The 16,080-nt window shown below is 39.4% G+C and overlaps 1 protein-coding gene across 3 annotated transcripts in view; it reads right to left on the reverse strand.

Moving 5' to 3' along the window:
• SCN10A (sodium voltage-gated channel alpha subunit 10) overlaps nt 1-16,080 on the reverse strand; it is a 98,441-nt gene that overhangs the window by 64,758 nt on the left and 17,603 nt on the right. For all 3 annotated transcript variants that reach the window (XM_010371499.1, XM_010371498.1, XM_010371497.1), the window contains exons 4-5: nt 9,459-9,587; nt 1,757-1,848 (exon numbers count right to left, since the gene is read on the reverse strand). In XM_010371499.1, coding sequence (XP_010369801.1) covers nt 1,757-1,848; nt 9,459-9,587 — 221 coding nt within the window. The remainder of the gene's footprint in view (nt 1-1,756; nt 1,849-9,458; nt 9,588-16,080) is intronic.

A 16,080-nucleotide genomic window follows, 5' to 3' on the forward strand; every position in this document is an offset into this window, starting at 1 on the left:
ATGCATCTCTCAGTTCTGGGAGGCAGCTTGAAACTCGGGACACATGAACCTCACTCTGTGTGTGTGTGTGTTTGTGTGTGTGTGTGTGTGGGAGAGAGAGAGAGAGAGAGAGACATGCAAGAAAGATAGAGTGAAACAAAAATAGACCAAGAGAAAGAAAAAGACAGAGGCACAGAGAAACAGAGAGGTGAGTTTTGCAATAGAGAGAGACTGTAAGAAACACTGAGACAGTCACTGGGGCATAAATAGAACTTGTGCCAAGCACAGCTGGCAGCAAAGAAGGATACACCTGCTTGTTTAAGGAGGGATGATTTGTTGCTCTGGTAAGTAAAATCAACTTCTTTGGAAGAGCAGCTTCACAGGTAGCAGAAAGAACTCTAACCAGGGAAGCAATTTAGGATTTATTTTTGGTTAGTCATTTTGGTCACCAAATAATCCACTGAGCACTACATGTGTCAGTCCCTGGGCTGGGAGCTGAGTGATGGCTAAGGCAGCAGCATGTTGAGTGCTGTTATCTGAAAATTGAGGGGAAAGTCCATAGCATTACTGAGCAGATGGGCACACAGGGGAGCAGCCCTTAACTGAAGTTCCACAGGTAGGAATGGGGTGGGTGGAGTGTGAGAAAGGTGGAAAAAACCAGGGAGGAGGTAAAACCTTGGCAGAGCCATGAGGAATGAGTGTGAGTTGAGTAAAGAGAGGAGGAAGGATATCCCAGAAGAAGGGGCAGCACAGTTGAAGGCTAGGAGGTGAGCAACGGTGTGGAGTATTTGCGGAACCATAGGTGGATTCCAGAGCACGGTGAGAGGTGCAGAGAGGTGAGAGATGAGGCAGAAGAGGCAGTATGGACAGACCAGGTCTTGCAAAGAAGACTCAGGGTCTTCCCAGTTGAGAGTAAGTGAGAGATATGAAGGGGCAGGACCAGGGCTGTCTTCATGAAGAAGTATGTCCAGTGGAAGTTGGCAGAGAGTTTCCAATCTTTCCCTGCAGAGCCAGACAAGAAATGGTAGAAAAGACTTCCACTCTAGAATGGGTGTTTCTGTTTACAGATGAGAGAACGAATGCTCGGGGTGAGAGGAGAGAACCCATCAGGCCACAAAGGAGAAGTGCTGAGTCCCATTTCAGAAAGTTTGCCTTGTCTCTGGCCTCCCCATCCTCACCATCAACCTCATGGGGGATGAAGAGTAGTCGCTGGGCTACTGGTGACAGTGGAGATCTTAGAGGTCCCATACAATGAGCTTTGATGGACTACTTTTGTTTCTGAATTCTCAGTAATCAAGAATTGCCTAATTCTTTTTTCCTCTGGGTGTCTAAAGACAGGATTTTAGACCTCCGGAAATAGTGAAGATACTGGGACTGCTTTCTCCCTTCCTCGCCATTTCCAAGTTTAATCATTTAGTTTAAGGTATAAATAAAAATTCAACTGGGGGGGTCTTGCCTGAATCCCACAACCAGAAGAGAAAGTGAAGACATGTCCCTCCTGTTATGTATTGATTATGAGGCCATGTGGTATGTGGGAAGAGCACTGGCCTAGGAGTTGGGACAATAGGCTCTCCAGGTCACACTGTCTCTTACTAGTGATGAGGCCTTGGGTTCATGTTTCCTATATTCCAGGCCTCAGTTCCTTTGTCTTGTAAATAGGGACAACAGTCCTTGCCCTGGAACCTTACAGGGCTCTTGTGAAAATTAAAGAAGGGAGGTTAGGCTGTGAAAACTAACATATGCTCTGTGAATAAATGTGCTGGTTCAAGCAGCTCACCTGGGATCACAGAAACTGTTTTTAATGCTCTAAGAACTCTGAATGTCCGCAGGCCTGAGATCCCACGGAGATCTATTGCTGTGCCAATATATCTGTAGGACCAGAAGTTAGTCAGCATCTCTGCAAGCAAGGGTCCTGGGGATGCATGCAGCATAAATAAGGACAACTTGGGGTATCATTAGCCTAGAGAGCATGCAGAACGGACACTTAGAATCTAGTGACACTGCCATCTATAGACTGACACTGACACTGATTTCATTAGTGTAACATTTTTCAGAGTGGACCCTTTGAGAAGATGCATTGTGATCTAGGCAACACTGCATGTGGATGGATCTTCAAACACGGGGGTTTGACTAACCAGTCTCCTCAGACACTGATTTCTCAGGAGGAGACCTCCATGTCAGGAGAGTACAAGGCTGAGCCTTGTCTGATCCACTGTGACAGGCTAACTATCATCTCAGATTTGAGGTCTTTGACATCTCTTCATGGGCACGGGACTAATATTGGAAAACAATGCCCAAAGCAGTACTCCGTGGCAAGAAAACCCCAGGCCATACAATTCCAAATGAGGAAGCTGAACTGAGATGAAGAACCATCTTCAAAGTGTGAGCCTGGATACACCCATAAGCCCCACATGGACACACATGCAAAGCTTTTTATTTTATTTTATTTCAATGATTTTGAGGGAACAGGTGGTGTTTGGTTACATGAATACGTTCTTTATCTGTATTTCAACAGTTTTGGGGGAACAGGTGGTGTTTGGTTGCACAGAAAATTCTTTAATGCTGATTTCTGAGATTTTGGTGCACCCATCACCCAAACAGTGTATGCTGTACCCAGTGTGTAGTCTCTTATCCCTTACCTTCCTCTCACCCTTCCCCATAAGTTCCCAAAGTCCATTATGTCATTGTTATGCCTTTGCATCCTCATAGCTTAGCTCCTTCTTGTAAGTAAGAACATACGATGTTTGGCTTTCCATTCCTGAGTTACTTCACTTAGAATAATGGTCTCCAACTCCATCCAGCTTGCTGCCAATGCCATTCTTTCATTCCTTTTTACCACTGAGTAGTATTCCATGGTGTGTATACACCACATTTTCTTTATCCACTTGTTGGTTGATGGGCATTTAGGCTGGTTCCATATTTTTGCAATTGCAAACTGTGCTGCTATAAACATACATATGTTTTCATATAATGGCTTATTTTCCTCTGGGTAGATACCCAGTAGTGGGATTGCTGGATCAAATGGTAGTTCTACTTTTAGTTCTTTAAGGAATCTCCATAATGTTTTCCTTAGTGGTTGTACTAGTATACATTCCCACCAGCAGTGTAAAAGTGTTCCCTTTTCATTATATTCATGCCAACATCTATCATTTTTTGATTATGGCCATTCTTGCAGGAGTAAGGTTGTCTCATGGTGGTTTTAATTTGCATTTCCCTGATAATTAATGATGCTGAGCATTTTTTTCCTGTTTGTTGGCCATTTGTATATCTTCTTTTGAGAATTGTGTATTCTTGTCCTTTGCCTACTTTTGGATGGGATTTTTTTTCTTGCTGATTTATTTGTGTTTCTTGTAGATTCTGGATAATCATTTTTTGTTGGATACATAGATTGCAAAGATTTTCTCCCATCTTACGGGTTGTCTGTTTACTTGGATGGTTATTTCTCTTGCTGTGCAACAGCTTTTTAGTTTAATTAGATCCCATCTATTTATTTTTGTTTTTGTTGGATTTGCTTTGGGACCTTGGTCATGAACTGTTTGCCTAAGCCAATGTCTAGAAGAGTTTTTCCAATGTTATCTTCTAGAAATTTTATAATTTCAGGTCTTAGATTTAAGTCTTTTATCCATCTTGAATTGATTTTTGTATGAAGTGAGAGATGAAGATTCAGTCTCTTTCTTCTACATGTGCCTTGCTAATTATCCCAGCACCATTTGTTGAATAAGGTGTCCTTTCCCCACTTTATGTTTTTGTTTGCTTTTTCAAAGATCAGTTGGCTGTAAGTATTTGGCTTTATTTCTGAGTTCTCTATTCTATTCCATGGGTCTATGTGCCTATTTTTATACCAGTATCATGCTGTTTTGGTAGCTATAGCCTTGTAGTATAGTTTGAAATCAGCTAATGTGATACCTCCAGATTTTGTTCTTCTTGCTTAGTCTTGCTTTGGCTATGTGGATTCTTTTTTGGTTCCATATGAATTTTAGGGTTGTTATTTCTGTTTCTGTGAAGAATGATGATGGTACTTCAATGGGAATTGCATTGAATCTGTAGATTGCTTTTGGCAGTATGGTCATTTTCACAATATTGATTTTATACATCTGTGAGCATGGAATGTGTTTCCATTTGTTTGTGTCATCTATGATTTATTTCAGCAGTGTTTTGTAGTTTTCCTTGTAGAAAGCTTTCACCTTTTTGGTTAGGTATAGTCCTAAGAATTTTTTTTTTTTTTTTTTTTTTTTTTTTTTTTTTTTTTTTTTTTTTTTTTGCAGCTGTTGTAAAAGGGATTGAGTTCTTGATTTGTTTCTCAGCTTGGTTGCTGGTGGTGTACAGTAGTGCTACTGATTTGTATACATTGTTTTTGTATCCCAAAACTTTACTGAATTCATTTATTAGATCGAGGAGCTTTTTGGATGAGTCTTTAGGGTTTCCTAGGCATACAATCCTATCATTGTTGAACAGCAACAGTTTGACTTCCCCTTTACTGATTTGGATTCCCTTTATTTATTTCTCTTGTCTGATTGCTCTGGCTAGGACTTCCAGTACTATGGGGGATAGAAATGGTGAAAGTGGGCATCCTTGTCTTGTTCTCATTCTCAGGGGGAATGCTTTCAACTTTTCCCTGTTTGGTATAATGTCGGCTGTGGGTTTGTCACAGGTAGCTTTTATTACCTTGAAGTATGTCCCTTCTATGCCAATTTTGTTGAGGGTTTTAATCATAATGGGATGCTGGATTTTGTCAAATGCTTTTCCTGCATCTATTGAGAAGATCATGTAATTTTTTGTTTTAATTCGGTTTATGTGACGTACAGCATTTATTGACTTGTGTAGGTTAAATCATCCCTACCTCCCTGGTATGAAATCCCCTTGATCATGGTGTATTGTCTTTTCGATATGTGTTGGATTCAATTAGCTAGCATTTTGTTGAGGATTTCTGCATCTTTGTTCATCAGGGATACTGTCTGTAGTTCTTTTGTAAATATCCTTTTTTGGTTTTGTTATCAGGGTGATACTGGCTTCATAGAGTGATTTAGGAGGATTCCCTCTTTCTGTATCTTTTGGAATAGTTTCAATAAAATTGGTACCAATTTTTCTTTGAATGTCTGATAGGATTCAGCTGTGAATCCCGTCTGCTCCTGGACTTTTTTTTCTTGGCAAGTTTTGAATTACTGTTTCAATCTTGCTACTTGTTATTGGTCTGTTTAGCGTTTCTATCACTTTCCGATTTAATCTAAGAGGGTTGTATATTTCCAGGAATTTATCCATCTCCTCTAGATTTTCTAGTTTGTGCAAATAAAGGTGTTCATAGTAGCCTTGAATTTTTTTTTTTTTTTTTTTTTTTTTTTTTTTGTATTTCTGTGGTATCAGTTGTAATGTCTCCCATTTCATTTCTAATTGAGCTTATTTGGATCTTCTCTCTTCCTTTCTTGGTTAATCTTGTTAATGGTCAATCAATTTTGTGTATCTTTTTAAAGAACCGGCTTTTTGTTTCACTTATATTTTGTATAATTATTATTTTTTGTTTGAATTTCATTTAGTCCTGCCCTGATCTTTGTTATTCCTTTTCTTCTGCTGGGTTTGGGTCTGTTTTGTTCTTGTTTCTCTAATTCCTTGAGGTGTGATCTTAGATTATCAATTTGTCCTCTTTCATACTTTTTGATGTAGGTATTGAATGCTATGAGCTTTCCTCTTAGCACTGCTTTTGCTGTATCCCAGAGGTTTTGATAAGTTGTGTGATTGCTGTCATTCAGTTCAAAAAATTTTCAAACTTCCATCTTGATTTCATTGTTGACCCAAAGAGCTTTCAAGAGCAGATTGTTTAGTTTTCATGTATTTGTATAGTTTTGTGGGTTCTTTCGGAGTTAACTCCCAGGTTTATTTGACTGTGCTCTGAGAGGATACTTGACATAATTTCTACTTTCTTAAATTTATTGAAATTTGTTTTGCTATCTGTCATGTGGTCTACCTTAGAGAATATTCCATGTGCTGATGAATAGAAAGTATATTCTGCAGTTGGGGGGTAGAATGCTCTGCAAATATCTGTTAAGTCCATTTGTTCTAGGTTATAGTTTAAGTTCATTGTTTCTTTGTTGACTTTCTGTCTTGATGACCTGTCTAGTGCTGTCAGTGGAGTATTGATCCGCCACTATTATTGTATTGCTATCTATCTCATTTCTTAGGTCTAATAGTAATTGTTTTATAAATTTGGGAGCTCAATGTTAGGTGCATATGTATTTAGAATTATGATCTTTTTCCATTGGACTAATTATTTTATCATTATATAATGTCCCTATTTGTCTTTTTAAATGCATGGAATATCTTTCCCCCTCTCTTTACCTTAAGTTTATGTGGCTTCTTATGTGTTAGGTGAGTCTCTTGAAGACAGCAGATATTTGGTTAGTGGATTTTCATCCTTTCTGCCCTTCTGTGTCTTTTAAGTGGATCATTTAGGGCATTTACATTCAACGTTAATATTGAGATGTGAGGTACTGTTCTATTCATTATGCTAGTTGTTGGCTTAATTTATTTTTTTATTGTGTTATTGTTTTATAGGTCCTGTGATATTTATGCTTTAAGGAGGTTCTATTTTGGTGTATTTTAAGTTTTTATTTCAAGATTTAGAATTCCTTTTAGCATTTCTTGTAGTGCTGGCTTGGTAGTGGCAAATTCCCTCACCATTCGTTTGTCTGAAAAAAAAAAAACTTTATCTTTTCTTCACTTATGAAGCTTAGTTTAACTGGATACAATATTCTTGGCTGGCACTTATTTTATTTCAGGAGGCTAAAAATGGGACCCTAATCTCTTCTGGCTTTCAAGGTTTCTGTTGAGAAATCTGCTGATAATCTAATTGGTTTTCCTTTATAGGTTATCTGAGGCTTTTGTGTCACAGCTCTTAAGATTTTTTGTCTTGACTTTAGATAACCTGATGTTTATTTGCCTAGGTGATGATCTTTTTTGAGATGCATTTCTGAGGTATTCTTTCAGTTTCTTGTATTTGGATGTCTATATTTCTAACAAGGCCAAAGAAGTTTTCCTCAATTAGTCCCTCAAATAAGTTTTCCAAACTTTTAGATTTCCTTCTTCCTTGGAAACACCCATTATTGTTAGGTTTGGTTGTTTCACATAATCCCAAATTTCTTGGCTGCTTTGTCACTTTTTTTTATTTCTTTTTTTTGTGTGTCTCAGTTTGGGTCAATTTAAAAGCTTTGTCTTTGAGCTCTGAAGTTCTTTCTTCTACTTGTTCTAGTCTATTGTTGAAACTTTCCACTGCATTTTATATTTCTCTAACTGTGTCTTCCATTTCCAGAAATTGTGATTATTTATTCTTCATATCTATTTATCTAGAGGATTTTCCATCCATATCCTGTTGTTTTAAAAATTTCTTTAAGTTAGTTTTTATTTTTATCTGGTATCTCCTTGAATCACTTAATATTCTTTTTTTTTTTTTTTTTTGAGACGAAGATGGAGTTTCGCTCTTGTTGCCCAGGCTGGAGTACAATGACACAATCTCGGCTCACGACAACCTCTGCCTCCCAGGTTCAAGTGATTCTCCTGCCTCAGTCTCCTGAGTAGCTGGGATTACAGGCATGCACCACCACACCCAGCTAATTTTGTATTTTTTAGTAGAGACTGAGTTTTTCCATGTTGGCTCCAGGCTGGTCTCAAACTCCTGACCTCAGGTGATCTGCCCACCTCGGCCTCCCAAAGTGCTGGGATTACAGGCGTGAGCCACTGTGCCCAGCCCTGAATTCTTTATCTGGCAATTCAGATATTTCTTATTGGTTTGGATCCATTGTTGGGGAGCTAGTTTGATCTTTTGAGGGGTGTTATTAAACTCTCTTTTGTCATATTACCAGAATTGCTTTTCTGGTTCCTTCTCATTTGAGTAGACTATTTCAGTGAAAAGATCTGGAACTGAAGGGCAACATGGTGTTCAGATTCTTTTGTTTCATGGGTGATCTCTTGATGTGGTGCTCTCCCCATTCCCCTGGGGATGGGGCTTCCTGAGAGCTGGACTGCAGTGATCGTTATTGCTCTTCTGGGCCTAGCCACACAGCGGGGCTGCGAGGCTCTGGGGTGGTGCTGGGAAATGTCTGCAAAGAGTCCTGTGATGTGATTGATCTTGAAGTCTCCCAGTCATGGATATCAGCATCTGTTCTGGTGAAGGTGGCAGATGAATGAAGTAGAGTCTGTGAGAGTCCTTGGTTGTAGATGGGTTTAGTGTGCTGGCTTTCTTGAATGCTAGCTATGTTAGCTGTGAAGATGTCACATGGACAGACTCAGGACGTCTGGTTAGCCAGGATATTGCAGGCAGCGCAATTGGCTATTGTTTTCTTCCTCCTGGGATCAAAGTTATTCTGTCATGAGTTGCTTTAATGGCCTGAGTCGGTTGGCCTCCAGTCGGTAGGTGATGCTTTCAATAGAGCACTAGCGCATTAGTAGAAGGCGGATCTGAGCTCACCCTAAGTTGGCCAGGGTAAATGTTTTAGTTTCTCAGGTGATGAGCAGGACCATAAAGCTTCCAAGAGTTTCTGTGTTTTGTGTTCTGCTACCAAGGCAGGTAGGAAAATACCATCAGGTGGGGGCAGGGGTAGGCGAGTCTGGACTCAGACTCTTCTTGGGTGGGGGTTGCTGTGGCCACTGTGGGGTAAAGGAGTTGGTTCTCAGGCCAATGGGGTTGTGCTCCAGAGGGAATTTTGGCTGCCTCTGCTGTGCCACAGAGTTCTCCAGGGAAGTGGGGGATAGCTGGTAGCGAGAGGCCTCGCCTAGCGGTCATGTAGTTGGTGAGGCTGGTCTTGCTCCTGCGGTGCCCCACTCAGACCTTGCCCCAGGCTGTGAGCTTCCCCACTGAGAAAGAAAGCATGACTTTTGTACCTCATCCCTCCCCGTCTGCTTGCAGTTCCCATTTGTCCGCTGGATTCTGCTCAAGAAAATTTGTGACCAGTTGAAATTATTGCTAATTTTAGTTGAAGTTTCTTTCACCCTGTGACCCCCTCCCTGATTCCACTGGCTGCCTTCCCCAAGGGCCCCTGTGAGATATAGTCAGGGATGGATTCCCTGGCCTCAAGCTGGAGACTGGGAGTGCCTACAAGGCACTTTCCTCTGCTGCTTCTACTTTTATATTTTGTGGGCTCCCTAAATTTATTTACGTTCCAGATAAGGGTAAATTCTTCTCCTGTCATCTGGATTTTCAGATTCCCCAGTCGGGATGTGTGTTTGGAGGCAGGTTTCCCCCCCTCACACTTTGGGAGCTCACAGTTTTTCACCTGTCTTGTAGAATTTGCAGCAGTGTGCCACTTATTTAAAAGGATCTGTGAATTCTTTCAGTTCTCCTGGTATATTCCTGCAGTGGTTCTTGGAGCAAACGTTCATGGGTGAGTATCCACACACTGTCCAAGTGGGACCTGCATGTTAGCCCTGTCTCCTACCCACCACTTTGTTCCCTCTTCTCTCACGCATGCAGATCTGCACAGAGAATTACTCACGCCAGGGTAATGACGCTAAAATCCAACCAGTTCCAAGGATCTCTCAGGTACGTGAACTCATTTAGACAAAATCCTCTTGCCAGTATCTTTATCAAGGCTTCAAAGGTGTAAATGACGGTGAAGACATACCTGGGAAGGAGGGTAGAAAAGGAGCATCAACTGTGCCATGGAGAGTACTCAGGGGGTTCCTTCTGCTTCCAGGAGGGAGGGATGAGCTTCTGTGATTGCTCCAAGAAAAAACATGCAAAGAATATCACCAAGGTGATGAGGGGGAAGAAGGTAAGGCAAGGAAACAAGACACAGACTGAGGAAAAAGGAAGGGCCACACAAATAGATGGAGTGGGGAGGGATGTGTGTGGCTGGGACAGCCAGCAGCTTCTGCTGTTCTGGGGTTAGGCAGAGGGCAGTAGCGGGTGAAGAGCAAGGATTCTCCTGTTCTATGTCTGCCAGGGCCTCCCTACCCTGCAGGAAACTGGAGGCTCGTCTAAAAACTCCCAGTTTTTAGAGACTGGAGGGCAGACTGATGAGAGGTAACTGACAGAGCAGACCTAAGAAAGCTGAAAACTGGCTGAAGCAGGGAATACCCAGAAGCAAGCCAAGCTGTACCGCAGAGTCCCAGAACTGCTTGGAATGTAGAGATGCTAAGTATCTCTGAAAGCAAGGTTTGGGGGAGGGTGATAAGTAGGGCTGAAAGAACTGTTTGAAAGTTTTTACAAGAACCAGTTGGGCTTTCTAGATGCTTCCTTAAAGCATCCATTCAGTGAGAAACTGCTTCTGCTCCAGCAATGGATTAGATGCTCATTTTCTTAAGAGTTGAAGAAGAGGGAAAGAGTTGCATACTGAAAAATGCACATAAAGAAAAGTTTACATACTGAAAGGCAAACAACTCCCCTCCCTATTCACTTCTGTCCCTCATTAAGTTTCCAGAAGATAGTCAGGTTTAGAGCCCATGAAGATGCTACACTTTTAACATGAGCAGCCAGCCAGGGAGCAACAGGAATTTGAAGGATGCTTCTGACACCAGAAACCAAAGCAACCAAACAACTGAAAAAAAAAAAAAAAAAGAAGAAGAAAGAAAAGAAAAAGAGACAATACAGAGGGCAGAAGAAAAGTTAGAGAAATAAAACTGTATTGGCCAGGCACAGTGGCTCACGCCTGAAATCCCAGCACTTTGGGAGGCCTAGGCTGGCGGATCACAAGGTCAGGAGATCGAGACCATCCTGGCTAACATGGTAAAACCCTGTCTCTACTAAAAATACAAAAAATTAGCCAGGCAGAGTGGCAGGCCCCTGTAGTCCCAGCTACTCAGGAGGCTGAGGCGGGAGAATGGCGCGAACCCGGGAGGCAGAGCTTGCAGTGAGCGGAGATATCACGCCACTGAGCTCCAGCCTGGATGACAGAGCAAGACTCCATCTCCAAACAAACAAACAAACAAACAAACAAACAAACAAAAGGTACCTATATTTTTAGAGAGTTAAGAGGTAAGAAGAGGTTCCACATATAGAACAAGAACAGAAGGCCATAAAAAGTACCTTCAAAGAAAAAATGGAATAGGAGGACTTGTAAATAAAGTTTTGGAAATCTCACAGAAAGTGGAACAAAAAAGCAAAAATGGATAAGAATAATAAAAAGTTTGAAAATTAGAGAATCAGACTAGGAGGTATATTGTTTGACTAATAGGAGGGCTAGAAAGAAATTAGAAGACAATGAGCAAGGCCTTCAAAATTAAGAGGAAAATAACTTCTAATACAGAAGTCTTTCCCTAGCCAAACTGTCAAAGAAGAAGGTAGAATATATGAAGTCTTGGGAAATTTACTTCTTAATCACCCTTATAATAAAGTTACTAGAAGCTGGGCATAGTGGTGTGTACCTGTAGTCCTAACTACTTGGGAGGTTGAGGCAGGAGGATCACTAGAACCCAGGAGTTTGAGGCCAACAGCCTGGGCAACATAGAGAGACTTTGTCTTAAAAAAAAAGTTACTAGAGGATATTCTCCATCCAAACAAGAAGCATATATGCGATCCAGGGAAGAGGCAAAAGGAATCCAAAAAAAGGATGAAGAAGAAAAAATATCTAGAAAACAGCTGTGCATCAGGCCTAGAAAACATCTAGGTCAGAATGAGGCAGAAGATGAAGTACTCCAGCAGTGATTTCCATAGGAAAAAAATGATACACATGCACCTGATGTGTGCAAATAAATTGAAGCAACAATTAAACATCTGGAGAAGAGTTTGGGAACAAATTAGGGATAAATAGAAAACTAAGCAAACAAAGAAACAAATCCTTATTAACTCCAGGGAAAGTAAAAACATTGTGCAAAAAGGAAATATAGTCAAAGTACACTGCATGACACAGCTGTAAACAGTGTTTACTTAGCAATGTAATGTAATTATATATGTAGTCAGACAATGGATATATTATCTGATGATCTAAGTGAAGATTATAATATAACTGTAACAGAAAGACGAGGGTGAGAGGAAATGAGTTTGTGTATGTGGCCTTAAGTTTGTTCTCATAATAGGAAGCCAATAAATAACATCAGAAATTGAAAAATGAAACATTAGTAGTATGAGTATCTTATTGGAGATAGGGAGGTGTCAGAAGACACAGGTAAAAAAAGCTAAAAGTGATGGCCTCTGGAAAGAAGAGATGAGAAAAATGAAATTGCTGCTTTTTTTGGTCAGAATCTTTATAAAACTCTGTGACCTTTTAAATCATGAACATATATGTCTTAAATAAAAGTAAAAGTCAAATTAAAAAGTGAATAATTTTTTTTCACATCTGTGAGAGGAGAAATCATGTTTGAAATCATAAAGAAATCTATATCTGGCTGCATAGCTGCTTGAGCTGTCAGCTTCCATATCTTGTTGGTTTCCCCCACACACTCTTTATGTTTTCTAAATTAGAAAATCTTAACTCAGAATTATAGGTTGTTGTGAAGCTTTGACAGATATTTCTGGTTTGTCAAATCAAACACAGACCCAGCAATTATGGAGAGAGTGCTCTCTAAAGACTATTTTCAGTGTTTCACCAGAAGGCAAGTGCTCCAGCTCAACAGCAGCTAATGGAGTTGCATCCTCTCTTTGGTGGTATTTGGCTCTGCAAGGTATTTTTCAATGTCCGGTTACAGCATTCGGATGTAATTTTTAATAAGCCGAGTGTGTTATTTCCTAAGTGCTTTTTCTGGTGAATGAAGAAAATCATTGGGTATTGGGAAAAAGTCAAGCTTTCAGCCATTGAGGCACTTGCACCACTGATGTCTGATTGTTACGAATCCCAATATTCAGGCTCTGAAAGCAAGGATTCATAATATTCGAATTCTGAATGGATCACTGAGATACCCAACTTGTATTCATAAAAACGGTAATTAAAAAAATTTCATTCCTTATTTTTAAAACTCTGTGTAAGCCTTTCCTATTTGCCAGCCAAAGCAATTCAGTGTGGGAGAGCAGCCTCTCTTACTCACTTTTCATTTCAACCCAGTAGGTCAAAGAGATGTACACTAAGTGACCACAATCAGTTTGTATTCACAATTTCCACTGTGTACCTCAACAGCAAATCAGAATCTGGAGGCATACTACAGACCCCCAGCTGCGTTCTGTGAATAAGGTGTACACTAGCATTGGGATTTGGAAGCAGCATCTTCTATCTGGATAGTGATACCTTTCCTTGCTGACTTTGCGGCTGGATTTCTTCAACGGCAATTTAATGCCTTTCCTCTTTAAATAAAAGGTTTTGGTAAACTATGCATAATATACATAACATAACATTTACCACTTTCACCATTTTTAAGTACACAATTTAGTGGCATTAAGTACATTCAGTGTTGTGGAACCGTCACCACTATCTGTTTCCAAACTTTTTTATAATCCCAAACAGAAATGTACCCATTAAACAATAACTCCCCATTCCTCCTGTCTGGCAACTTCTACTCTACTCTCTGTCTCCATGAATTTGCCTGTTCTAGGTACCTACTAAAGGTGGAATCATGCAACGTTTGTTCTTTTGCGTTTGAGTTATTTTACTTAGCACGATGCTTCGTCAATGTTGTGGCATGTATCAGAATCTCATTCATATTTTTTTTTTTTTTTTTTTTTTTTTGAGACGGAGTCTCGCTCTGTCGCCCAGGCTGGAGTGCAGTGGCTGAGATCCACTGAGTGCAGTGGCTGAGATCACCGCAAGCTCCGCCTCCCGGGTCCACGCCATTCTCCTGCCTCAGCCTCCCCAGTAGCTGGGACTACAGGCGCCGCCATCTCGCCCGGCTAATTTTTTGTATTTTTTAAGTGGAGACGGGGTTTCACTGTGTTAGCCAGGATGGTCTCGACCTCCTGACCTTGTGATCCGCCCGCCTCGGCCTCCCAAAGTGCTGGGATTACAGGCTTGAGCCACCGCGCCCGGCCCATTCATTTTTAAAACTGAATGATATTCCATTGTTTACGTATATACTACATTTTTTAATCCATTCATCTGTTGACGGACATATTTGGCTATTGTGAATAATGCTGCTACAAACATTAGTGCATAAGCCAACATACCTTTTAAAGTCTGTTTCATATTTTCAAACTAATTTTTAATTATACCAGAAAGCTCTCCTTTTAAAATTAGCTTCATGATAAATAGAACAAAAAGTCACTGAGTCTTTCCCATATATATAGTGAACATATGCTGACAACTTATTTATTCATAGTTTTGTTCAACTATAAAATAAAATGTCTGCTCATATACATAACAGTCATTGACTTTAAATGCCAGTCACATTATAAGGAATGCAATATTTCTGATTAAGGAATTATACCAATTGTTTTTCTTGTTTCTTTTCCAACTGCAATATTTGTAATTGATTTGGAAACTGGTTTCGTATCTTACCAGCAAGAGTGCAATTGTGCTTGTTTTTGATATGAGGATGAATGATGACTCTATAGTTTTGTTGTCTTCTCAACCTTTAACTTAAAATTTTCACAGTTTTATACTGGAAAGCCTTATTTTGTACTTGTAGTAGAGACAGTCAATTGGTTTAAAAGTGGGGTTGAAAAGCTTTATTGGAAAATAATATTGAAGTTTTGATCGCTTTATATCATTACTTGACAAAAATGTTAGCAGATAATAAACTGGGTGCTAGGACAAAAGGATCATTGGTCCAATAAAATTCAATTATCATTATTCATTGCCATGACTCCCATTTTCTTATATATTTTTGTCTGTTTTGGGGAGATTACCCACATCCATTGTCCACTTGTCTCATGACAAACATATTCATGCTTTATATTTTTACAATGGAGGCCATTCATTACTTATATTGTGACCTTATTTCACATTGTAGGATTTGTATTTCTATTTTTATCATTATTGTTAGGCTTCAGAAAACCACTTTCGAAGTGATGACTCCCTTTTTTTGAATTGTGGTGTTATGCAATGCGACAGTAACAATGGCAAATGCAAGTCTGACTAGTGTAAACAACCGTCAGGTGACAATAAAATACATTAGTCAAGATAAACTGCCTATAATTAACTCCATGTTAACCATTATGAATGAAATCAGTTTTTGAAGCACATGCACTGTTTTTGAAAATACAAAAAGTTAGAAATTCTATGAATACCATAATTAATCTTACATGTTAGATTTTAAAATTATATGTGCATAGAGATCCTTAGATCACTTGTTGAGAAACATTGTAGGAGATGGAGAGAGATGAATTGCTCTGCTAAACAAAGTAAGAATAAGTTGGAGTTCTCAGGGACAATTCAGGAGGGAGTTGGAACATCCCAAAGGGACAGTTTATGAAAGAAGATTACAGACCAGCCTCATTTAGCAAAATAGATAAAATGAAATACGGCAAATTGAATCCAGCGAAATCATCAGCTGGAACCATTAAAAATAGACTAGCAAATCTGTTAGTTTACAGATTTACTATATTAACAGATGAAAGACTATATGATAACCTCAATAAATATAAAAATACTGATAGAAGCCAACACCCATTAATGATGAAAATCTCAACAAACAAGAAATGGAAAAAATTTGATATAAAGAGTAATTATGAGACTCTCAGAAACATCGTAATAGTGAAACATTAGAAGCACACACTTTAAAATCTGGAGCAAAATAAATATGCTCACTGTCATAGCTTTGAATCAGAATCATGCTGAAGGTCCTGGCCAATTCAGTAAGACAGGAAAAATAAACAAATGGTATAAGAATCATAAAGGAAGAAACAAGTTTGTCATTATTTGCAGATAATATAACTGTTTAAATAGAAAGTCCAAGGGAATCTACAGAAAAATTTAACTTTAAGGAGCTCAGCAGGGTTGCTGGATGCAAAATCAATATATAGAAATTAATAATATTAAGATAGTTTAGCAATAATAAATATTCAACAGGGCAACCAAAATTGCAATGTACCTAGGAAAAAGACATAAAATGTTGTAGAAAAATATTAAAGAAAACCTGTATAAATTAAGAGATCTGCATACTGATGTGTGGGAAACCTTCGTATTATAAATGTGGTAATTCTTCCTGTGGTGATAAATAAATTTAGCGCATTACCAAACAAAGTTTCCACAGACTTGTAAGAAAAGAGCTGGAAAATACGACCCTTAAACTGATATGGAAAAGTAAAGAAAC

Source organism: Rhinopithecus roxellana, chromosome 1 (genome assembly GCF_007565055.1).
Source record: "Rhinopithecus roxellana isolate Shanxi Qingling chromosome 1, ASM756505v1, whole genome shotgun sequence".
Taxonomy (NCBI): domain Eukaryota; kingdom Metazoa; phylum Chordata; class Mammalia; order Primates; family Cercopithecidae; genus Rhinopithecus; species Rhinopithecus roxellana.